Source organism: Rhamphochromis longiceps, linkage group LG5, assembly GCF_057381845.1.
Source record: "Rhamphochromis longiceps isolate RC_006_pf linkage group LG5, R_longiceps_female_GT1.1, whole genome shotgun sequence".
NCBI lineage: Eukaryota > Metazoa > Chordata > Actinopteri > Cichliformes > Cichlidae > Rhamphochromis > Rhamphochromis longiceps.
This window is the reverse complement of record NC_140561.1, coordinates 11,603,911-11,628,722: the sequence shown is the minus strand read 5'-3', so window position 1 is coordinate 11,628,722 and position 24,812 is coordinate 11,603,911. Positions and strand designations below refer to the sequence as shown.

Sequence of the window (24,812 nt, the reverse complement as noted above, 5' to 3'; positions counted from 1 at the left end):
TCTGCAAGCCCCCAGCCTTTAATGAGTTTTGCTGAGAGTTATATTTACTCAAGTTGTCTTGTGCTTCTGTCTAAATGGCAAAATTTCTTCTTTCATTCTGTCTTATCGGGCTGAATCAGCATTGTTGTTTTGCAGCTCACTTAGTACAAAGAGCTGATGTGGGCAGATCTCTGTCAGGAAAACGAGCTCTAAATCACTGCAGTTTACAGACACAACATGGCCTGCCTCGCATTATGAATGCGTATAAGCCAACACGGTCATGTTGTTGGAGACTGAGAGCAGCTTGGCTGACAACTGCTGTTCCTTAACTGTCGTCCATCTGTTTTTTCCACACGTCTTCAAGGTGCAATGTCTTCTGTCTGTTTGGAGGGTATGGTTGTGTCTGCTTTTTCTTTGGGTTTCATGTAGCATCTACCACCCGAAGAGATAAACAATACGAGCAGATAAAAGACAGACAGAGGGAGAGCAAGCTGGAAAGAAAGAACCGTGTGTGTCGGTTAGAGCTGATAAAAGCCTGAAAATCCAATTAGTTCTCAGTATCGGGGCAAAGGAGGAAGCCTCATGGGAGTAATGTCAGGAAATATCCACCACCATAGCATGACAATAACACAACATTTACATACTTGGCTATTGATAGAGCAGCGTGAAAAATCTAACTGGATGTTTTCTTGCAAGTCAGGACTATATTTGGTAGCCTTCCCTGATGGCTTTCGCCCACATCAGCTTTTTAAACAGATAAACAACTATCAAAGGCAAGCATTGTACCTACTACACCACAAGCCACCCTGAAAGAGGAGCCAGTAGGCAGAGGATGATTTTAATTTTTCAACATACTGAATCTCTTCTTTATTCTCTTTAGATGTCCTGGAAATGATTTTGGTGATGAGGTTTGCACTACTGAATGCAGACAGCGTTGGTTAAATGTGTGTCCTTTCAGCAGGTTTCTTCCCCCCCCCCCCCCCCCCCCCCCCCCTTATTATGATTTCCCTCGTTGCTGGTGCCTTCTTTTCATACACTGGCAGAAATGAAAGAGGTATGGAGGCAAGGAGGGAACATGAGAAGGAAGCAGGGACAATTCAGAAAAGCACAGAGCCCCAAGTTAGAGCTCATGTGCTCCTCCTGGGAAGAACCGCATGCCCTGGGTTAGAAGAGCAGAGCAAAAACAGCTGCTGCTACATTTTAATCATGTATTGATATACTCATAGTGTGTATTTGCTTGCATGAGTGTGTCGATGGAGGAAGACAGAGGACATACGAAGGTGCTGGTTTTGTATTTGTCTTTGAATCAGGACTGATCTGGTCACAATCTCATTGTGGACTTCCCAGCACATATACCTAACCCCCACCTTCTCACGACAGCGAAACATCACAGTGGGTTGCTGTTGCTTACAAACGGTTTTTAATTACGGTCACAGGGGTGTGTAGCTGCTGATGTGTCATCATAAATTAGATGCTATTTAAACTTTATTGGGGATTTGATCAAAATGAGAATGCGCTACATTTTATAAGGCAGATTTTTGTTCCGAAAGGTTCAGATGTAAACAAAGGTGGAAAAACGACAAACAAATATTTATTTCTTTATTTCTAAGAAAAAGGTTTTTATTCATTTCGAGACTAAATGTGATCCTCGTTATACAGCGTTTTTTGTTTTTTTTTTTGCATGAAGATAAATAAAACGACTCTTAAATCTCGAACACTTACTGATGTGTCTTAATTAGCTACAGTGCTTGTAGCGCTTGTCAATTCTACTGTTGATTTTTCGTGAGTTCTTGCAGTCATTGTTTCTGGAGTTTTTACACTAGAAAGTCAGGTTACCGCTGCTGTGGGTTTGCATGGGCACAATAACCAACAGTTGCCATGGTAAACTCTAATGGGATGTATTGTTAATGAGGAGGAGTTATTAGAAAGCTAATAGGACTGAAGTGTAATTTTGGCAAACTGCATGTAGAGATTAATTGAGAAAAGACTATTTAACACATACTTGGCTCTAATTGTTATGTTAAATGTGTGCTCAATTTTTTTGAGCAACAATGACAATAAATAGACAATGTTTTTGTGTTATCTATTTTATTAACCTTAGTGTCATATCCACATTTATTCTTCTACTTTCATTTTCACACTGTGGGGATTTTCTGTTGTAGTGTGCCTTGTCTACTTTATGATTTAAGGTGAACATTTTCATTAGAGTCATATTTTGTCCTCACGTTGTCACTGCGCTCAATGACCCCTGTCTTCATTTCCCTCCTCTCATCCGGTCTCTCCTTCACCTCTGCCTCACACTCCTTCACCCAACTCCTCCTTCCCCTGTTCTTCGCATTCACCCTAACCCCGTTATGATGAGGTGAGGCCCGAGCTGGCCTCCAGCCCAGGCCCATTAGCCCCAGCCTCGCAGCCATGTGCTCATCACCAGAGATCATTACAATCAGCCAATGACACCACTCCAATGCATCATTAATGATTGATTAACGAGCTGAGCTCAGCCCAAGCGGGTGCATTTGTACGGAAGAGCACCCCATAATGGTCAGGCAAGGCTTGCATCTGCTGTTTTTAACTTGTGCAGCTTTGTGTATGTGCGTGTGTTTGTATGATTTATTCTCATCAGCTTCCCTCTGTGTCCTCTTCCTCAGGCTGAGTAAGGAAGTTGCTGACTCCTCTGTGTTGAAAGAAACACTAAGGAGGTGACTGAGGAGGTGGCGTGATGGCAGAGCGGAGGCTCTCCGCCCCTCTCCCTCTCCTTCTCTTTCTTGTCCTGGTGGGAGTTCTCCCAGAGATTGAGAGCTCGGGATATCTTTCCGGATATCGCCTGAGGAGTCGTTTGCAGAGGGACCGGCACATCCGCAACATCCGACCCAACGTCATTCTCATTCTCACTGATGATCAAGACATAGAACTGGGTAAAATGTTTCCATTAATCCTCTGTGGTGTGCGTTTACCGTGTGATTATGCATCTGTATCTCTGTTCACTTTGTCGGGTACAGACATTTTGTCCATGTGTATCCACCAGCATCAGCAAAGGAAAGTCAGCCTAATGCTGCCTCTTGGCACCATAACAACTGGCCCACTCAAAGTCATGTGTTCCCTTTGCCAGCTCCTCTGTCGCTGGCATGAAATGAGGGCGGCCTATGGCTTCCATTGTCTGGTTGCCAAACCCTGGCCATCTCCCTACCCGCTTAAGTCTTTTAGCAGCGTATTGGGCTGGAGTGGCTGCATAATGGCCTCAGTGACATCCTTTGTCCTCCTGTGATCACCAGTGAGAAAACTCCCATTGAAAAGCAGGAATTTATGGTCAAGCATCTGTTTCCCCAAACAATCACCATCCGCCTGAAAAGCTTTTAGTACACAGTAGACCAAATGGGTTACTTTACAAAAAAAGATTTATTCTCTCATCTTATTTCCCCCCTTTCGTTTTATCTTCCCACATCCATAATGTTTTTCCCCCCTCATGGGTTATATTTATATTTTCACTCTTTACTCTATGTTCAACATCTCACTCCTCATTCCTCTTGAATGCTTTACATCCCCCTGGGTCCCTTTCATTTCAATTGCTGGCTTTTGAATCTGCTCTTACCCTCCTGTCCCCTCGTACAACCTCCCCTCCCCCCCCCCCTTCTCTCCCTTTCCCCCTGTTGCCTCCCAGGCTCTATGCAGGCCATGAACAAAACTCGGCACATCATGGAAAAGGGCGGCACACATTTTTCAAACGCTTTCTCCACCACGCCAATGTGCTGCCCATCCCGCTCCTCCATCCTGACGGGAAAATATGTGCATAATCACCATACCTATACCAACAACGAGAACTGCTCCTCACCCTCGTGGCAGGCCCACCACGAGCCGCACACCTTTGCTGTCCACCTCAACAACTCAGGCTACAGGACAGGTGAGCGTTGCAGAGTCCAAATCGAGCTTCAGTCGTACCCATTGAGTTATGAAATTTGCAAATAAACCTGAAAAAGAGTACATCATTAACTTGCTGCGCACCTGTTCTTCACTCAGCCTTTTTTGGAAAATACCTCAATGAGTACAACGGCTCCTACGTGCCTCCTGGCTGGAAGGAGTGGGTAGCATTGGTGAAAAACTCACGTTTCTACAACTACACCCTCTGCAGAAACGGTGTACGGGAGAAGCACAGCAGCGACTACACAAAGGTATTATTGCACTCTTCTGACATCAAAAAGAAAATACATGTATCTTTACAGAATAATTATCCCTGCATGTGCTGAGATTGATACAAAATCATTTAATGAAATTTGTGAAAAGTGATGCTTTTGTTCAAATGAAAACAACAATTCAATAAGTTTAAGCAACATAATACACATGAAAATTACACTTTAAAGTAGCTTAACAAGATGAAGGGTTAAAACATTGAGCAGTTCCACTGACTCAGTATCAGTAACGTCTGGTTTTGACTCGCACAGTGCTGGTGCTCTGCTCTTTGACTCCCTCTGTCACTCACTGAGTACATGATAAATAATATTTCATGTACTTTACAGGACTATCTGACAGATGTCATTACCAACAACAGCATCGACTACTTCCGTACGTCCAAGAGGTTGTACCCTCACCGGCCTGTGTTGATGGTTCTGAGTCACGTTGCTCCACATGGTCCAGAGGACTCTGCCCCGCAGTACAGCTCCGCTTTCTCCAATGCATCACAGCACATGTAAGGAAATGAGTTAGCTTCAAATTGCCTAAACAAACTGTGACCAAGTTACGAGTTAGCAGATTGTTGCAGGTTTTCCGATGATCTGTGATAATACATGCACAGATAATTGGCAGCTGTTTGAACAGGAGCTTTGCCTATGGGATGTAAGCGTGTTTGGTTTCAGGGGGACAAAGATAACAAGTACACAGATACATTTTTACATTTTCACATCCAGACCTATTTGCTTGCATATGAGTCATCTGTGCATTCATTCTGCTTCTATGACCCAGGATGACACAAATTCCATAATCTCGACTCAATCTCATCCTCCTCTGCCTGCAGAATGTTGTTGGCAGCCGATGCCTTTCCTTCCACTGCCAATGCTTTGCTCCAGTTTATTTGGCTCGTGCATTGTTCACATTAGTGGTACCACCGTAATGAGACCTGCTAATTTGTAGCATTTTGTCAGTGGTACAAGAAGAGAGGAATGATGTATGTATAGAGCTTAGGTAATGATGAAGCCATGTGCACACACAAACACACACAGACACGCCTAACACCTCCATTTTTTTCTTCCTGACCCTTTGTGCTCACTGGCTGCCTAGTGCTGCTAGCTAATGGCAGAGCTGCTATTAGCCTCTAGAGATGTAGCCAAGGCCAGTAATGAGACTCCAATTTCTACCCCCTCACACCATCCTGCTGCTTCATCTAATCCCTCCAGCACCATTAACCTGTGCCACACAAGCTTTAAACACATAGAATATTCTGAAAATTCAGCCCTAGTGTCTTTGTGCAAACTTTTAATTGCTCTTTCTCCATAAATTTCCTCTCCCTCGGGTGATGTTTTCTGTGAGAGCCTTCTCTGGCTATTTTCTCACTCCATCTCCCTCTGTCCTTATCAACCACACTAAGAGAGAGAGGCAGTAAAAGTCCTGCACTCCTCTAGTGGTAAACCTTCTTCTCACCTTGGCACATTACAGACACATCTTCACAGTACATTAGATTTCTCGCTGCAGAATAAGCTTTGGGACATTAGCATTTCTTAAAAGCCAAATCGATCCACTTTAAACATTAAAGGTATTTTCTTTTAGGATCTCATTAGCTATTTAGCAGTTTTTATTCCCAAATACAGTTCTGTATGGCTTGGAGTTAAATATTGATCAAACTGGGCTCACTGTGTGCAGACCTATTGATTGCATTTTACATGGTTTATGTAACCTCCACTTTAGCATTCCATGAACAGTTTTCTGGCTACTTTGGGGGAAAAGGATTGGAGACATTAGCCAGCACAGGAAGAAAATGTTGCTGTGAATGCATGCGTTTTGGTTCTATGATTCAATTTACAGCTAAAGAATATGGAAACATCTCTGTGCAAATGTACGGTGACTAGTACAAAAAGAACTCTGTCTCCTTTAAAATGTAAGTAGAATCGGTATAAGTGAAATGCTTATTACACCACATAATTTCAAGCTTCAAGCTTTTTTGTTGTTATCTTTCATTTTAGAACCCCCAGCTACAACTATGCCCCTAACCCAGACAAGCACTGGATCCTACGCTACACTGGACCTATGAAGCCTGTCCACATGCAGTTCACTAACATGCTTCAGCGCAGGAGGATGCAGACTCTGCTGTCGGTGGATGACAGTGTGGAGAAGGTATTCAGACAAGCAGACAGACATATGCTTAAACACAGACACACACACACATCTCATCTGACAGCCTTAAATCCTGGGAGATCTGTGCTTGTTCTGACTGGGACTGTATAATGTATTCACTGACACACTTGGTAAATTGTTCAATCCTCCTTTCCCACAATCTGGCACAAGAGACTTGAGCTATCAAACAGAAGTAAAACTTTTCACACTGTGTGAGTGTTCAATGAACTATATCCTCCGTAGGTGTACAACATGTTGGTGGAGACAGGTGAACTGGACAACACGTACCTCATTTACACCTCAGACCACGGCTACCATATTGGCCAGTTTGGTCTTGTGAAGGGCAAATCAATGCCTTATGAGTTTGATATCCGTGTACCCTTCTACATTCGAGGACCTAATGTGGAGCAAGGTGCTGTGTAAGAGACTCGTTGTTTTTCTCTTGCATTCAGTATAGGGATAAAGGTAAATACCATTGTGACTATTTTCTTCTATCTAGTTCTATAGAAAAAAATGTTCTTGTTGTCCTGCAGTAATCCTCACATAGTATTGAACATTGACCTGGCACCAACTCTGCTGGACATGGCTGGTGTTGATATCCCTGCAGAAATGGACGGCAAGTCTATCCTCAAGCTGCTAGACACAGACCGACCAGTCAATAGGTGAGTACCTACTTTACTTTATAAACTCACTATCTTCGTGTTCTTCGTATTTTTGAATAGCATTTAAAATACCAGGAATGTGTCAAAAAGGTTGAGAGTTGAACTCTGTTTATTTCATGGGCATAATGAAATCTGCAATCCAAACATAAAAATGGAACACCACTTTCTTCTCAGTGCCATGCAAGGATGACATTTAAAATAGAGTACATGTTTATCCTGTGCAAATATCACAAAGTGGTTTAACAGGATTTCTGAAAACGTCTCATTTTACAGGTTCCAGTTGAGCAGGAAGGGTAAAACATGGAGAGATTCTTTCCTCGTGGAGAGAGGGTATGTTTTCTTGTAATGTATTATCTTTTGTGAAAACTGTTCCCAAACCAGGAATTGTCCTGTAGCAACATGAGACTTCTTGTCTGGTTGGCTGAAGAAAAAATCATTTTCTGTTTTTTTGTTTATCTGTGCTTTCAGGAAGCCTCCGCACAAGAGAGCCGATGGAAAGGAAATGGCCCAGGAAGAGAACTTCCTGCCAAAATATCAGAGGGTGAAGGACCTGTGCCAAAAAGAAGAGTACCAGACCTCCTGCCAGCAGCCAGGACAGGTACTTGACTTGTAAGATCTCGAACAGAGAGGTTAATGAAGTCTGAATAGAACAAAATTAAGAGATAATTAACATTCTGGTTGCAATCTGCCGAGTTATCTGCAGTCATTGTATGTTTCATCGAACATAAAAGTCTTTTTCTTAATCCTCCAAAATGAAGAGCATGTGCACGTGTGTATAAAGAGCTTTCCAGTTTGAATAAGACTCATAAAAGGCTCATCCCAGAAGATTAATATTATTACTATTACTGCTCAGCTTGAATATGCCTTGTGCTCATTTAGATGTCTGTGATTTTTATCGTCATGCTATAAAGACTGGGTCAAAATTATGTTATACTCTATAAAATCTCAAAGACCTGTGTTAATCCATATTTCCCTGTGCCTTCTTTCAGAAGTGGCAGTGTGTGGAGGACCCGACTGGCAAGCTGAGGCTGTATAAGTGCAAGGGCATGGCTAGTCTCTTTGCCCCACGTATGCAGGCTCTGATGGCCAGCGGTGCCTCACAGCTGTCTCTCACATCCAGCTCTGACAGCTGTGACTGCAGCAATTCCGGCTTCAAACCATCCATCATGAAGAGGAAGAGGCTTCTCACCAAAAAGAGTCAGTTCCTGTTGTCGCTTACATTGTTGTCATTGCTATAAATAGATGCTTTTGTTTAGAAAGAAACTTTTCTTTACTTTGAATCGTCCTTGCAGTAGCCTATGAAGCTTTCCAAATGGGGCCATTTATCTCAAGCGAAAATAACCAGCTGTTGAAGTATTCATGAGACCAGAAGGATATGTCAGTGCTGCCATCAAGTGGCAGAATAGAACAGACAAATTACCAATTAAATAGCAGAAGCTTGTAAAGGATTCCCAGAATATGATACAACTTGCATGGAATTTTGATTTATATCAGTCTGTTTAGTTGCTGTTATGTCATCTATCCTGACATAAAGAATCAAAAACACGTCTTACATTAATCTGTCTCGTCTTCTGCAGAGATAAAGTCCAGTAAGGGTACAAGTAGGAAGCGTTGGGCCCGCTCTATATCATTTGAGCTGGGCGGTGACCTGTATGCTGTAGACCTAGAAAAAGGCTACTGGCCACTGGGGTCCAGGAACAGCAGCTGGGCCAGAGACAGAAGGAGAGGAGTGAATGAGGAAGACAATGAAGAGTTCAGTGGCATGGAAGTGACTGTCAAACCCACCACCAGCAACAAACTTGCTACACCTGCTGCTATTAAAGTCACATATAGGTGCGTGTGTGTGTGTGTACATTTTTCCACATGAATGTGTAATGTTCCTGAGGTAAAAGACAGAAATCAACTGTTAGAATATATATATATATATATGTGTATGTATATATACATATACATATACATATACATACATATATATATGTATATATATATATTGTTTCTATGCCCTTCAGATGCTCCATTCTTATGAATGACACAGTTAAATGTGATGGAGGCCTCTATAAGTCCCTTCAAGCATGGAAAGACCACAAATTGCACATAGAGCACGAGGTACTGTTCCTTTTTTAATTGTTATATTTAATACATATTGTAGGTTATTTATAGCCTGTGGTGTCTAATTAGATTTGGGGCAACTTTCCTTTTTAGATCGAAACCTTGCAGACAAAAATCAAGAACTTGCGTGAGGTCAAAGGTCATTTAAAAAACGTGCGACCAGAGGAATGTCAGTGCGACAGTCCCAGGTGAGAGAATTTAAGGGTGACAGATAAGCACCAACACAGAGATTCAGCACATCTGACAGCTGACTTTGTCTTTTCAGTTATCTCACTACGAATAAGGAGACTTTCCAACTTAATGCAGGACGAATGCTCTCACTCAGGTAAAATGTATAACACTCGTTTACTGTGTAGTAATTTTGAATTCCTCACTCAGGCTAGTTGTGACGTATGTTTTGTATTTATTAGAATGCCATCAAAGCAGAAGACTCAGTGGTTGCAGAAGGAGCAGAAACGCAGAAAGAAACTACGGAAATTCCTCAAGAGGCTTCAGAACAACGACACGTGCAGCATGCCCGGCCTGACCTGCTTCACACATGACAACCATCATTGGCAGACTGCTCCCTTCTGGACAAGTGAGGGATAGTCTATGGATTTAGCAAGTTGTTCAAAGAGTATCATGGTGGAACATACCTCTTTGTTTCTGGCACTATTTTCCTGAGCAGAAATGATGACAACAATATTTTGAATCACGTTTTTCAAACTCTTGTTTTCCACTCTCACCCCTCCCTTCCTTATAAACTCCCCCTTCCTCTGATCCTCAGTGGGTCCATTCTGTGCATGCACCAGTGCCAACAACAACACATACTGGTGCCTCAGGACCATCAATGACACACACAATTTCCTGTTCTGTGAATTTGCTACGGGCTTCCTGGAGTATTTTGACCTCAACACTGACCCGTACCAGGTATTTATTTCAACAGACACACAGAATGGCAGTTACCAATAATACGTTTAAAATAATCCCACTACATGATTCATGGTGCACATGGGATAGTTCCCAAAATTTCCAAAGTCCTTGCTGACATTTTGTCCTTATCATTCCTGCAGCTGATAAATGCTGTCAACACCCTTGACCGCAACGCTCTGAATTTGATGCATCAACAACTTATGGAATTACGGGGCTGCAAAGGACATAAGCAGTGCAGCCCAGAGAAGGGTCAGTAAAAGATCTCTGTGGTAAATATCATATATTGTAGCGCCAACAGTCATTTGAAACTAAGATTAATGCTACCCCTGCTTCTTTTCAGGAGGAAAGGAGCGAAACTACTTCAGTGAATACAGGTATTTCTTCCTCTAAACAGCTTGCAGCTGATTGCTTTCACAACCATCACAGATGGAATTCAAGTTATAATATGAATTCAGAGAGGTTACTGCTGAGTCTTTGGTTATGTTTCTGCTCATTGCCAGTCATCTAGGGAGCTGAGGAAACAAAATACAGACACGTTTCTCTGAAACGGAAGCTCTGAACTGCCATGGTTCCTCACTGTTGTGATTGAAGCATTGTAGCATGCAGAAGTCAAATCCAAAGAGGGCTAAAATGCAAGGCTGCTTTTCAGCTTCTGCCTTTTTGTAATCAACCCTAATTTTGTGTGTGTGTGTGTGTGTGTGTGTGTGTGTGTGTGTGTGTGTGTGTGTGTGTGTGTGTGTGTGTGTGTGTGTGTGTGTGTGTGTGTGCGGGGTTGTGTTCATGTGTGTACTTGCGTGCATCTATGTCTGTGCGTGTGTGTGTGTGTGTGTATACCTGTGGGTTTTGTCTTCATGCACGTGCATTGGTCCCGCGCGTGTATACGTGCTGTGCATGCTTCAGGCCAGTTCATCGCCGAAAGAGGCCAAAAGTGAAGAAGCCCTCCTCCAAATCGCTGTGAGTTTGTCATAACCCATCTGCTCCTTTGTACTCAGCCAGCATCTCCATCCAGATTTTTTAGCATGGTCAGATGACTTAACAGCATGGTGCCCTATTTACTGTATTTCTGTACTCCTCTACTAATTGTATTTACATTTCCCTGCATTGCATTGCTGCACCATTTTCATTCACTCTCTCGGCTCAAATTCATTACAGCAATGCAGATATGTCATTGTCACATTGTGTTGCGTTTTCTGTTCTGTTATTGTCATTTCCTGCTTTTCCTCGCAGTGTTGGTAGGAACAGACCACAGCTGGAGCCATGGTTTCCAGTGAATGCCTCAAGCAGTGCATTTAACTTACAGTAATTGTTTCTCTTGCACAGAGGGCAGATTTGGGAAGGGTGGGTTGGTTAACCGCCTGCAGCCCACAACCAACCGCATCGGCCTCCTCCAGAGAAGGAAGGAGAATGGAGAGTGCAGAAAACCCGAAGACCTCGACTTTGATAGACCATATGCTGGGATACCACTCTAAGCTGGGTTTCATTTTCGGGGGAGCTGCTCCTCATAGCCTCCTACCGGGGTGTAGGAAATACTAAGGCCTACAATAAGTCTAAAGACTCAGCAATTATGTATTTTGGAACATATTTCATATCCATTTGCAAACTTTGCCACCCCCAGCTGTCAGGATTGTTAACAACAACAACAAGATTCTGTAAATCAAGTGGAACAGTTTGGTGTCTGCAAGCCTTTCAGTATACCACTAATGCTTGTAGATAATATACAATGTCTCAGCTTTAATCAGCTTTCTTTCATGTCATGTGAGACTGTGTGGAAATATGATGAGTAACACGTCACTTCTGCTGCTACACAATGACGTCATGGCCTTGTGATGTCTCTGCGGCACATGTGGATTAGCTAACTATTTCACACTTGGAGTAACATTAAGACATATGTTGTATTCTTTCTCTGCACCAACGTGTCTGCACATGGAAGTAAAGTGGACTTAACAAACAACCAACTGCATCAAACATGTCGCCATACTCTTTTGTATTATAGTTATTCTTAACACCGATGAATGTCCTTTGTTACTACAGGTCATCCTCCTCACAGCTGTGCGATCTGAGATGACCTGAGTTTGCCTGCAATGATTTAAATGCATACACAGAATTCAACAAAAGTCTCTTTATGCCCTTGAAGAGGTCTAAATTAACAACACCATCTCACAATGATACAATCCTCCAGACTACGTGACCTGTAACAGAATGTGTCATTTGTGAATGCCATTTTACTCCTTTGTATTGTCAGTATCACACTGTAGAAGTATCCAAATAGTTTGTTCAGTTTGCTATACATGGTGCTACAAGATAACAATACAAGTCTGAAATCTTGCTGTACAGTACAGTATGTATTTGAATGTATGTTGTGCAATTAATATAAATGTTTACAATATTTTTTATAATACTGGAGAGGCAACCTCATTGTATGATACGAGTTGATAAAATGAACTTATAGGGAGAAACGTAGCTTGAGAAATGTCATTGTCATTGAGATTTGTATGTTTGTCCTTATTTACATCAGAAAAGCACTTAAAGGGTTCACTGTGAAGAGCTGTGCCATGTACATTAATGGACAGTATGCTTTGCGCCGGAAGAAAAACAAAACAGTGTAATACTCATTGATGTGAAGTTTACTTCTTGCATTTGTTAGCTTCTTTTCTTTTCTTTTTTTAGCCAATACTTCCTTTTAATAGAGTGCTGATAGTCAATGTGAATAAAGTGTTGTTTGACCATGAATATGACCAGGCTTTTATTTTGAAATTGTTAAGTAATTTACTGTTTTCATGTCCAGTAGGTGTCTCTGTCTGCCCGTTTCTTTGGACAACCTATGGTGGTGAGTGCAGTGACATGTGGAAGCTGTAACCTATTTGCTCTCAATAATGTCCCTTTCACTGTAGCATCAGGAGGGTTTGTACTTAATGTAATCTCAACAGTGGAATCCCAGCAGCTTGAGATCATTAAATTGATAGTCATAGCATTCTGATTGGCACAGTCAAATTAACTCTGTTATTTCCAGTCACGCTGGCATCTCAGTCTGAATAAACATGAACGCACGCCCACTTGTGCACAACTTTAATCAAACTAACAAACTAAAATTTAAAGGTGAACTTAGGTAATTTTTTAAGGTCATTTAATAGGAAATAATATATTGTGCTCATGAATATAAGTTGATTAGTGTGTAATAATGTGTTAGATCACAGGATATTAAACCATGTAATGGTTCAGAGTGATGATCAGCATCAGGTTCAAACCAGTGGATGCCTGCGATTTAAACACAACTTGGAATTAAGCCATTAAAAATACACAGGAGCAGGCTCCACTTTGTGGAGGCCGCCATGTTTCCCAGCCTCTTGAATACAGTGGCCGAAAAAGACATTACACCATCTTACACCCGGTGTTTGTGCCTGTACACTGGCTAACTTACATCGTTCACCTTATAAGTTACTTCTTTCCCTTTCAAACCATATATGTGAACATTTGTATGTCATTGTGTATTCATCATCTTTCTCGTTATGTCTTGTTGTTTTCTCTGTTTTCTCTCTTCCCTCATTTCCACTTCATCCTCTTCCTCCTCATCTCAAACCTCGTCTTCTGAACTGCAGTTAAGACTCTAACACACCAACACAAGCATAAACATGCTTATTTATTCCTGATATTGTCACAATTGCATATTCAACAGATTACACATGCCACTCTTCCATCTCTGGACAGCTGAGAAGACCCAGCTAAACAACAACAGCTGCTTATAAGCTAACATTTTGCTACTTTTATGCTTGACTGTCCTAAAATTCTCACTTTTCCTCTGATAAACAGCTTGATTACTTGATTAGAGCAGCAACGAAAACAGCAGTCTTACCAACAGAAAGGTTCAGGATATCCTCAACAACTCACCACTGTCATCGGGCATAAGTGAGCTTCACAGACCCATTGACTCCTATCAGACTCCTTTCACAAAGTTTTGCAGGCTCTTCCACAATGTATAGACGTGGACACCTGGCTGAAGAAATGGCAGGGTGAGTTATTTGTCTCATGGCAGCCACCACAGAGGATTCAGTTGTCTGCAGTTTGCAATCTACTGACATCTAGGCAAGATTTTACACACTGTGCCTTTAAAATAGCCACGGTATATTTTGATTTTATTATAGATTTGTGGAAGTAGACAATATTCTTTCTTTGTCTTAAAATGTAGTTTAAGACACAGTTTAAATAACCAGATGAACAATGGCAATAAAAGACTATTCTATTCTAACAATTTCCAAAAACATTAATACGCTGCTTTTTAAGAGAAAGCACAGGATTATCCGCTTTGATACTTTGTGCAAGCAAAGCCCTTCAGTCAGACCTGCCCTAAAGAAACCAGAGTCTAGGTGGAGGTATTGCACTAAATTAGCCAGGTAACTTAAAAAAAGAGCATGCAACAGCTTCTCTGGCCAAAAGTTAATGAACAACAATTAGTAGTACTGGCTATCGCCTGTTCTTCTGCACATGCTCTCTGTTGTGCACGATGCTGACTGTGCTCAGGGCATTGCCTGGACATGCCTTCACAGCAGTCAGAAAAAAAGTGGGAGGGACTGGTCAAAGGGTGAGCCAGTGAGAATATAGATTATATATTAGACACAACTACTCTTGAATTTTCACATATGAATCGAATAATGTATTTCAGCTGTGTCATGCAATGCAAATCTGTTGCTTGCTTAACAAACCTTCTAATAAATAGACCGCATTTGTTAAAAAATAGCAGCCTTAGTTTTATTTAACTTAATATATGAAGTGAATTGAAGTTCCTGTGTAAGTTGGCACACAAAAACCCCCTTCTAACCTTTAACATCTTATCACTTTACTTTGTTGAGCCAGCTGAGCCTTTAAATGTTTTGGCTATCTTAAAAAAGTGCCGCTTTTTCCAGAAAGCCAGTCGAAAGGCTTCAGGATGGGTGGTGTGGCGTGGAAGAGGGAGGGGAGCAGACTGGGTGGGGGTGCAGACTGGGTGACCCCCATCGCAACCTATGACTCACGTGCAGAGGCGGAGACTGCGTACGGGATTTGCCACCGGAGAGCCGTCCCGTACTACTCACTGCTCGGACAGTTCAGTGCGCTCACAAAACTAACCTTACAAGCAAGAAGAGATAAAAAAACAACAACAACAACAACTGTACAGTTCCTTTCGCTGGAGCCTCGTTTAAAATGTGAAGAGCATGGCCGGGACAAGGTAAGCAGACTCTTTCTTTAATTTCACAGCGGCGCGAAATGAAGTGGAGAAAGTTTAGAAGCCGCCGACGCTGAACCGGAGCCGCAGCTCGCGGGATAGTAACATTATTTTAAGCCTCTGTGGGTATTTTAAAACCTTTGAAAATAAAACGTTTTTTAAAAAATATCTACCAAAGTCTGTTAGGGGTGACTTCTAAGTTTAACAGATTATTTAAACCGCGAAATGTTCTTATTCTTTTTTTTATTTTCGATTTTAATTATTATCTATCGTCGGTGAGTTAAAAGTAAAACATTACACTGTAGCTCGCTAACGCCTATCATGGGAAGCTAGGTGGCAAAGGTTTGACACATCCGCCCAAAGTTTTTAATTGTAGGGAGAAGCTGCAGTGTGGTGGCTGTGGTGGGAGACGGAGGCTACTTCTTAATTCTATCTAGTCTCCAAATGGGCTTCACGGGCTTAGCTCTTTGCTGTGGTTTTAGGAGCCCGGTAACCCAAAAAGAGGGCAAATGTTCCACAGTCCATTTGTTGCTCCTGTTTCTACTACTGCTGTGGCTCTCAGATTCAGCTCCACGTGTCTTAATTTCTTCGCCATCTGTTTTCACTGCAGATGTGCATTAAAACTTTGTTTAGCTTTCATCGGTTGCTTGCTTTAGTCCCCACGGTCTATTTAAAGTCACTTACTGCTTTGGCTACAGATTTTCATATGGGAACTCCTTAGTGTTGTGATACATGCAGTAAAAAGTCCAATTCCTCGTCCTGTATCTGCTGTTGAGTGCAGTCCATTAGACAGTAGCTGACGAGCAAGTTTTCGAGTCAGCTGTCATTTATATAGCCTAAAGCTGTTTATTTTGGCAGGGCATGCCAACCTGACTTCCTGGGCGCAGCAGTTTTCACCATCTCCCTGCCCAGCTGGTGCTCATCTGATGACTTTTGTTTGCATTTGCGTGTTTGCATTTGCGTGGCGTTGGTGTAAATTTCTCTATCTGCTCAGCAAATTGCAAGAGATAGATGAGATACTATAACAGAGGACAGCGATGTCGTTTGGTCAAAGTTTCCATAGTTCATGAGTTTTTTCTGTGAGATGTAGGAACCAGAGTTGAAAATGAGGATGTTGTCTCGGTGTTTACTCTGCAAGCTCACAACAGTGGGCAGACAATCGAGAACAAGCAACACATCCCCTTCAACAAGATGACTCTAAACGGTGCTTTCTGCAAAGAAGAGACCGGACGTCCATCCCAGACAGACAATAGGGAAGTTTGTTTGCCTGTTGACAGGAAGTGAAGCCTGTCCTGCACTGACATGTTATGAGTCATGGTTTGTTAATAATCGCTGTGATTTCATTAGCTTCAACGTACACATTTCCAGCTTTCACTCCTTTCCTTTCTCTGATCCCTTGAGGATCAGTGCTCTTAACACTCAGCACGCACTTTTCACCTGACTTTGATTCTCTGTGGCCTGCCACAGTGACTTTGTAATGAGGTTAAGGTGATTTGTCCAAACAAATTTATCTGTACCTGAGCAACCACTCACACTGCGAACTGTGGGGATTACAGACAGGTTTAAATCGCAGGCATCCACTGGTTTGAACCAGATGCTCATCGTCGCTCAGAATCATTACGTGGCTTAATATCCTGTTGTACTTTTTAGGTCTATGACACAAATTCAAGAGTTAAAAGAGGTGAACAAGTTTATGTAACGTCAGTGAGCTAAGGTGCAAATGAAACCCACAAAGTGCAATTAACACATTGAACACAAAGAATCTGCCACGACCTGAAGATCTATTGTTGTTAGTGAAATATTAATCCTTCCCTACACGTTGAGCCCCAGCGATGGCCTCTTAAATCATAATCCACTCCTCCCCTCAGGCCTGCGCGGGCCTGGCGTTAACATCTTCACTGGCCTGCTCTGCATTTCTAATCCTAGAGAGTCTACCGTCTGCACCTTCACTTCCTCTAGAGGACAATCCGGACGTTCCTTTCCTGCGTGGCTCCTCGCTGACCCCCTTGCTTACCCTGTAGCTGCGCTCTGGGATTAGACTCTGGCCTCGTTTGTCATGTCAGCAGGGGGAGGATTCGCGGGGGATGGTGTGGGCTTAGACCAAAATGAAGTTACAAACTGCTGCTGCTGGTGGTTGTAGGCAAGCAGGTCAGATACTAATAAAAACTGCTGTTTTGACAGCACCCAGATAGCACAGGTGGAATTCTTGAGTTTATTTTATATAAAAGGGCCGATGCACAATATGTATTCATCGATAACCCTGAATGATTTTACAAGATAATGTTTAGAGATGAATGTTTGTGGTTATTAAGCACAATTACCTCGTAATAGGGTCATTCTTTTTTTGTGTGTGTGTTTGGACAAGTAACCCCATTGTTCCCACTCTGACAGCTGGTGTGCTGATAGAAAGGCTATCTTCTATGTGGTAAACACCCTGATGCTGCAGCTTCTGTTGCACATGTTCGCTCTCGTCCAGAGTCTTATGTGACCTCAGAAGCACCCTCCAACTAAGGCAGGGGTGGGCAATTCCAGGCCCCGAGGGCCGGTGTCCTGCAGGTTTTAGATCTCACCTTGGGTCAACACACCTGAATCACATGATTAGTTTGTTACCAGGCCTCTGGAGAACTGCAGGAGCTAATTTAGCCATTTAAATCCGCTGTGTTGGTTCAAGGACACATCTAAAACCTGCAGGGACACCGGCCCTCGAGGCCTGGAGTTGCCCACCCCTGAACTAAGGGAAGGGCTGAAGTTTTTTTTAGGAAGGACGGGGACTTGTGTTTGGACAGACCTTGCTCTCTCTGAAAGGGAGTTTATTGACCCTTTGGCTGAGTGTCACCTCGGACAGACAGTGAGTGTTCAGCAGAGCAGTAAGGGGGCCGGAAGTTCCCGGCATTTCTGCTGAGCTGCAGCATTCGTGGGTGATTCGTGGCAAGATGGTGGGACAAGACAATACTCCCCATAGAGAAATCACAGAGAGCCGCTTCTCTGCATTTAGCTTGTAGGCGGATTTCAGCAAGGGTATCTGAAGTAACATTTAACAGCTAACACAAAAATGTTCTCCTGGAGCTGGTGGTGAGGTAGGCTTTTTTTTTATCTCGTTCCTCATGAAGAATCGGTTTGTTGCAGTGTGGAGGGGGGTGAATGCTTTGGCATCTATATGGAATGAATTGGGGGGCCATGTAAAATTGGTAGTTGGAACGCAGCATGGGAAAAACTGGCCTTGCTGAAGGTTGGCTGTGTGACCTTGTGAGATCCAGTCTAATCCAGCGCCAGTAGAGAGGGGAAGCCGTTTCTAGTCATGGATTAGGGCAGCTGTTGAAGGAGGTCACCCCCACATCTCCTATACATGTCTCAAGCTCCGCCTCATCGCAGCACTCGTTGGCTGTGATCCCCTGTGTGGACGCAACAAAGAATTGAATGAAGTCTGCCTGTTGATCCGACAATACTCAGCATTGTTTTGTACTATTACAGGCTTCAGAATAGGGTGCATTTCACAGGCTTTGTAATGCATATGAAGCTGAGTCATTGCGGGACTTTCTTGTCAACTGTGTACTACTGATTTTCTGTTCCCAAAGAGCCTGTGTGCTGTATACAGCTGTGGTAAAAAGACTTTTTTTTTTCAGACTCCTAAGTCAGATGAGTGTGTTTGTGCCCTCCAGTTTTACAAGCAGTCAACATCTTTTGTTTGTCAGCTTTGCTCTTTTTTCCCCCAATACCACTGTTTTAAAAGACCCATGTTCAGCTCAGTTCGTGCAGGGTGATCATGCTGCACACAGACCAAACTGGACCGTCTGGTTTGTGCAGTTGTACCTGAGTCATTGCGGTAACTCAGAAATGGCAGTCTGCTCTCAGGTGATACGAGACAATGAGGTTCTTGGAATTAGGTTTACTCACCCGGGCTGAGTGATGACGACATATAGTGGTTGAGAAGTCACTTTAAGCAGAATGGTGCTGCTTTTGTTTACAAAAATGTAGAAAGAAAGCAAAGTTAGGGTTGTTGTCAGCTGTTGCTGTTCAGTTTGCTAACTTTTACTTTTGCAACAGGAACTATCAGCAACTCTCCTTTTACCTAGGCACGTATAAAGGGTCTGTATACTTCTTTGGGGAGGTCTTCTGTCTATCCCAGTTTGTTTGACCCTTGCAGGACTTTTTGGAAGTGAATCAAATAATAGGGTGCATTCAGGAGTCTAACCCCCTGTTTATCTTCATCTTCCCATACCAGCCGTCTCCTCTCTATGCCAGGCTTTAGCTGCCCGGCTGTTTGGTCTTAAGGTTCTTTACCTCTCTTCCCCTCATTGGCACCTGGCCTGCCTTGGTTCCTGGGTCAAGTCGTATAAGGTCGGCTCCAGTGCGTCTCACGTGTCCCTCTGTGAAAGGTGACTCCCACATACCCCTCCAAACTTGTTTCCCCATGTCAGCACACGGCGAGTAAGAAAGTGACACTGACAACTGCTGCCAAGTTTAGGAGGAAAAGGGGAGCAGAGAGAAGATCTGGAACCTAAGCAGGATTTTAAAAGTCACAACCTTTTGATCATCTGAGTAGCCATAGTATAAACTTGGGGTTTATAGAGTGATGTGGTATTGTACACAGTACGCAGGAGAGAACTGGGTGGGTGCTGTGGAGCCCTGTGGGTCCCCAGTACAAAAGACATCACAGTTAAAGTCGGAGTATAAGACGAGTTAAGAGCATCCTAAACCTTGGCATTAGCTTTAATGAGGGCTGCAGGAGCCTATTCCTCTCAAACAAACTGCCAATTTGCTTGTTGATATATATATATACACACATACATACATTCAGTGCACACAGAGAAATTGTGCCATGTGTTTTACTGACCTCTGACTTGTGGTGACACGGCAGGAACGAGAGGTGTTAAACAAAAGGCTGAAAGAATGTGTTAGTGACAGGTGCAGGACATTTTTTTCTGTCATCTAAAACATGTGCACGCTCCCTTCTCCCTGTTATTGTTCTGGTTACCAGGGTGGAGTCTGCTCCCACATCCTCCACAATGGTTAGCCACGTACACCTTGCCACAGCTCAGTTTTCAACAATGGACACTCAGTATACTTGTGATAAAGCTTAAAGTCAGATGCGTTAAATGATAATAATGTTGTTTTTTTGTTTGTTTGTTTTTGGGTTATTTGTTTGATCTGAGTTTTGTTGTAGTTGCACGTGTTTAAGTTGCTTCGTACAGGGAAAGTGGTACAGCACTCAACGTGCCCGGTTTATGGTTACGTTCTCTGTTAGTTACAGCTACTGGAAACCCAGCCAAGCTCTTAGCAGTCAGCCCGTGTCGCTGCTGTTGTTTTACAATATTTAGATAAGCAGGTTGCCTAGCAGCATTGCTGAATAGACTTTGTACATGGTTTATACATAATCAAACAAGTCTTTTGGCAGGTCCCTCCATGCATTATATTGAGGTACAGGCCTCTGCTTGCTCTGTATCAGTAAATCACCAGAGATTTCTCACAGTTGCAAAATGTTTAATACTAACCCAATTCTGAAATAGTTTGGGAGTGTTTGTGAAGTGTAAATAAAAAAAAGAATGCGATGATATAAACCCATATTTTATTCACAATAAACCCCAAAAAATTTAATGAACAGAAATGGCTCATTCTGAATTGGATGGGATGGGAGGAAAAAGCTGAATACCTAACTGGAAACAACTGGAGCAACATTTTGTAACTAACCTGTTGCCAGTTAACATTATTAGGTATAAAATGTCCATCTTAGAGTTTCTCTGAAGTAAAGAATATTCGAGGCCAATTTACTGATCTGCCAAAAACATCCCATCTAGATGAACATCTTTTTCAGGCAAGACTGCATATTTCAGCAAGGCGATGCTGAACTGCACACTGCACCTATTCCCACACAACTGCTTCATAGTAAAAAAGTCTGGGTGCTGCACTGGCCTGCCTGCACTCCAGACCTGTCACCACTTGAAAACATTTGTCACATTATGAAATGAAAAATATGAGTTTGTGCAGGTCAGACACAAAAGAAGACCCCAGGACAGTTGAGCATCTAGAAGCCTCAATCAGATAATGCGACATCTTTCCTCTCCCAAATGTCCAGCAGCTGGTCTCCTCAGTTCTCAAGACAGGGATATAACACAGTCCTAAACATGGCTTTGTCCTTATATCCTGAAATGAGTTGTGTTGCATTTTTCATATGCTTTTTTTTAAAGGTGTCGATTTCAATATCTAATGCTTTCTGTGGTCTGTTGTGAATAAAATATGGGCCATGAGATTTGCAAATCATTGCGTTGTATTTTTATTTACATTTCATCCAACCTCACAGCATTTTCAGACTTAGGTTTATAGTTTTGGGTGTGTGCAGCCAAGTGATTTTGAATTTCTTCCTTTCTGCAGAGTGAGGACTTATTTTTATGCCAGTATCTGAGGAGAAAGGATGTTTTATGTCTCTAAATAGGAAAGAGCAGCTCTGTAAATATACCGGCAAGGGGGGACCTTGGCACTTGCTGCTGTGACCGGAGTGGTATGGTTTCCTAGATGAATGGCAGGCCCTGTGCGAGCGCTCCGCCTGCTTCGGTCCACAAGGAACAGTAGAGCAGCAGCAGCTCAGAATAGTTGGTTGCTGAAAAAGGTTGGCGGTTACCTTTTAAGAGTACAGCGTGATAGATGGGAGCATAATTGTCTCACTGGGTTGTTATCTTAGTTTTGTCTAGTTTATGGACCAGTGATTTCACTAAAACCTTCACTTAGCACCGTGTTTCTGAAGGTGTGCTATCGCTCCATCAGGAATGCCACAATAGCACAGAAGCATAAAACAGCATTTCAGTCGTTATGAGATTATCTGATGACACAACGCTTAGTCTAAACTCTCCACCACCCGGGGAAAACAATCTTTTCTCCTTTCTATATGGTTTATCTTTCTGATGAAATCAACAACCACACTAGCATTTGAGTTTGTTTGAAACCCAAAGCTGCACAATGACACAAGGTTTGCTTGCTGCCCCATTTCCAGTGAATGCATTGTCCAGTCCTCTGTGTTTACCGCTGCTGGGAAAAGTGCCATTTACACTTTGGCGCTGCCTTTGAACAATGGGGCAGATTCCATGAGCTATATTCTGTTGTTTCCCTAACTCTGGGAAACCGCTCTCAGTTCTAGTTATTTTGGGAGATGACTGTAAATTGTGGATGATGGATGATAGATGTAGTAGTTCTCCTTCAAGAAAAAAAAAAGCCACTGGCACTATGTGAATGTGAGCGACTTGATGGTCAAGAAGGTGTTTTCGTGTTTCGGGTTTGGCCTCTTGGTCTCTGTGGTGGGCTATGTTTGCATAGTCTTTATTCACACTTTGACAAGTTTTATTCTTAGTTACTGTGGATAACCATAGGCTCCTGAAGGTCCTCCTAGACTCCTCATGGGAGACAGAGACCTTGTAATGTGTTATCACACATCGGAATATAAAGGATGAGGAATTTCATACTTGATTTTTCATATATTTTCACAAAACTTTCTGCCAATGGGCATCACGTGAAGAGGCAAACCGATGCAGTTTAAAAAGTCTATTTATGAGGAATAGAAGTTTCTTGAATGAGGGGTGAACCGTCTTTAAGAAACGTAAAAAGGTCCAGTCGCTTTCTTTCCAGGCACCTTAGACTGTCCATGAACACTATTCTTTATGTTGCAATCTGTAATCTAACCCCACCAAAAAGTGTTTACTGAATGCAGTCAACTCCTGGTTACAGAGTGCGCAAAGTCATAACATGGGCCTGTGGCATAAAGGTCTGCTTCAATTAGATTGAGTCTCCCCAGAGGTAAACCGGGTGCTGTATGCTTTAGTCATAGGTCCATGTGTGTAACAAGTTAATTTTAGATCAATATAAAACATTCCTCTTGGAGTTAAACTTCACTGAGCTTGTGCAGACTGCATTCCAAACCATTTATGAACATTTACAGCGTGAGGCAGATTGCCTCAGTTGTTTGGAGAGTCATGCTCTATACTTTTCTGTCTGCTTCTTCTGCAGAAAGACCACATAAAGCTGTGCAGGCTCAGATTGATTTACATGGCACCACATAAAGCAACTTTTCACCAGAAATGTGTATCAAAGAGGATCCTGTTAATGTTAGTTGGTCCACTTTTATTCATTTTTTTTTTTAAGTTTTTCTTTGGTGCAAGTGAATAAATATTCATTTTCATTCATTTTAGTGAGAAATCAAAGTGTTTCGACCTCACTCCTGGTATGTCCCACTGAAGAAAAGTGCCATTGTATTAGGCAAACCCAGGTAATGGCTGTGTCTCTGTTTTCTGAGTGCTCCCCAAAATGATTTCAAAACCTGAACACGGCCCTTCTTCCTGCTTATCAGGTCGTGTCAACAGAGCACAGCAGGCTCGCTCTCAGCTCTAACTGCTGTTTATTTACCCAGAGGGAACAGTCCTTATGAAACAGCTACACCCCGTGCTGCTTAACTTGTCATGTATGGTGTTCACAGTGCACCATGAAACCCTCGTGTCCTGTCAGGGTGTGTAGGATGCAGGCCATTATGCAAAATCCCATGCTGGTTACTTCACCGTCATCACAGCTGTGGGACACTGGGAGATAACCCCCCCCCCCCCCCCCCCTGTCGGCTTACTTGAAACATGTTACTTGAAACTCAGCAGTTTGTAAGAAATAGGTTTATTTGCATCCAAACACTCCATTTACAGAGAATAATGACAAACACCGAACTGAATAACAGGGAATGCGGCATGGGAAGATCAGTTTCTCGGTTTGGGAACGCCTCTTTTGGAATACAGACAGGAGCAGTGAAAGGATGAAGGCTCTGGTATGTGTGGGGTGGCATTGACTGTTTGGCCTCTGCTTTGAATGCCCCCATTATTTGCAAGGCTTCCCGCCCATTAAGTGTTGTGGATCTCATCGCTCAGAAAATAATTTTGTAATACTTGCGTCTCGTTGTGGGGAGACACACTGTAGTCAGTTCCCTGCTCTATACAGTCGTGTCTTTTTCCCTTTTTTTGAGTTTCTGCTTGCTCTGATCTCAGGTAGAGTTAAAATGCTGTATAAATAGAACCTGCTTGTTGAGTGGACTAAGGTTAGCGCTGCTTGACTGCTGTGAAGGATTGGACCAGATGGTTTCCCAGCATAAAGCACTGGGACACATGGGAAGACAGTATGTGGAAGGCTCCTATAGTCTCTCCATGCCCTTTCTATGTTTACCTGGTTGTTAAATCAAGATATGAAGAGCCTGTGGCTCCTTCTGGCAGCACATAAGAGAGTGATTGATACGTTATGCTTGATGAACAGGTACATCAGTGTTAACAGGGAACAGCTGTTCGTCCCAGTGAGTTTCGGCCAACTGGGTGACATTGTAAATGTGGCAGAGCTGCCTGGCACCGTGCTCCTCTGTCTCTGTTTCTGAGACAGGGTTGCACACAGGGTTGTTTTGGCAGGCGCCTTGAAGCAAATGTGGATATTTGGTGAACATTGTAGGCAGTCTTATCCCTGCTAAGCTTCTTGCCTGCTCTGATCATCCCAGGTAGCCTGGATGGTGGAGTCGTACCTCTAACAACCGTGACAGGGAGAAGAAAAGCTTTTCTATCCTAAGAAAGCTGGGAAAATATCCAAGCCTCTACCAGATTGTTGTGACACTAATTCCTCCCCAACTGATA

The 24,812-nt window shown here is 42.8% G+C and overlaps 2 protein-coding genes across 14 annotated transcripts in view; both read left to right on the top strand.

Moving 5' to 3' along the window:
- The window catches only part of sulf2a (sulfatase 2a), a 46,549-nt gene extending 33,839 nt beyond the window's left edge, over window positions 1-12,710 (top strand). For 10 of the 11 annotated variants that reach the window (XM_085405832.1, XM_085405827.1, XM_085405828.1 and 7 more), the window contains 20 exons: window positions 2,628-2,894; window positions 3,638-3,877; window positions 3,994-4,145; window positions 4,491-4,660; window positions 6,147-6,297; window positions 6,541-6,716; window positions 6,831-6,959; window positions 7,233-7,289; window positions 7,428-7,557; window positions 7,949-8,156; window positions 8,537-8,792; window positions 8,969-9,065; window positions 9,162-9,256; window positions 9,334-9,393; window positions 9,479-9,645; window positions 9,835-9,977; window positions 10,121-10,229; window positions 10,321-10,354; window positions 10,881-10,934; window positions 11,301-12,710. In XM_085405832.1, the coding sequence (XP_085261958.1) occupies window positions 2,699-2,894; window positions 3,638-3,877; window positions 3,994-4,145; window positions 4,491-4,660; window positions 6,147-6,297; window positions 6,541-6,716; window positions 6,831-6,959; window positions 7,233-7,289; window positions 7,428-7,557; window positions 7,949-8,156; window positions 8,537-8,792; window positions 8,969-9,065; window positions 9,162-9,256; window positions 9,334-9,393; window positions 9,479-9,645; window positions 9,835-9,977; window positions 10,121-10,229; window positions 10,321-10,354; window positions 10,881-10,934; window positions 11,301-11,331 (2,655 nt within the window). In that variant the 5' untranslated portion in view covers window positions 2,628-2,698 and the 3' untranslated portion in view covers window positions 11,332-12,710. The remainder of the gene's footprint in view (window positions 1-2,627; window positions 2,895-3,637; window positions 3,878-3,993; window positions 4,146-4,490; window positions 4,661-6,146; window positions 6,298-6,540; window positions 6,717-6,830; window positions 6,960-7,232; window positions 7,290-7,427; window positions 7,558-7,948; window positions 8,157-8,536; window positions 8,793-8,968; window positions 9,066-9,161; window positions 9,257-9,333; window positions 9,394-9,478; window positions 9,646-9,834; window positions 9,978-10,120; window positions 10,230-10,320; window positions 10,355-10,880; window positions 10,935-11,300) is intronic. The other variant, XM_085405835.1, reaches the window with a different exon arrangement.
- A 2,277-nt stretch (window positions 12,711-14,987) lies between these two features.
- Window positions 14,988-24,812, top strand: part of arhgap46a (Rho GTPase activating protein 46a) — a 30,107-nt gene continuing 20,282 nt past the window's right edge. For 2 of the 3 annotated variants that reach the window (XM_085405818.1, XM_085405817.1), the window contains exon 1: window positions 14,988-15,180. In XM_085405818.1, coding sequence (XP_085261944.1) covers window positions 15,167-15,180 — 14 coding nt within the window. In that variant the 5' untranslated portion in view covers window positions 14,988-15,166. Of the gene's footprint in view, window positions 15,181-18,012; window positions 18,255-24,812 lie in introns of those variants that run through there. The other variant, XM_085405819.1, reaches the window with a different exon arrangement.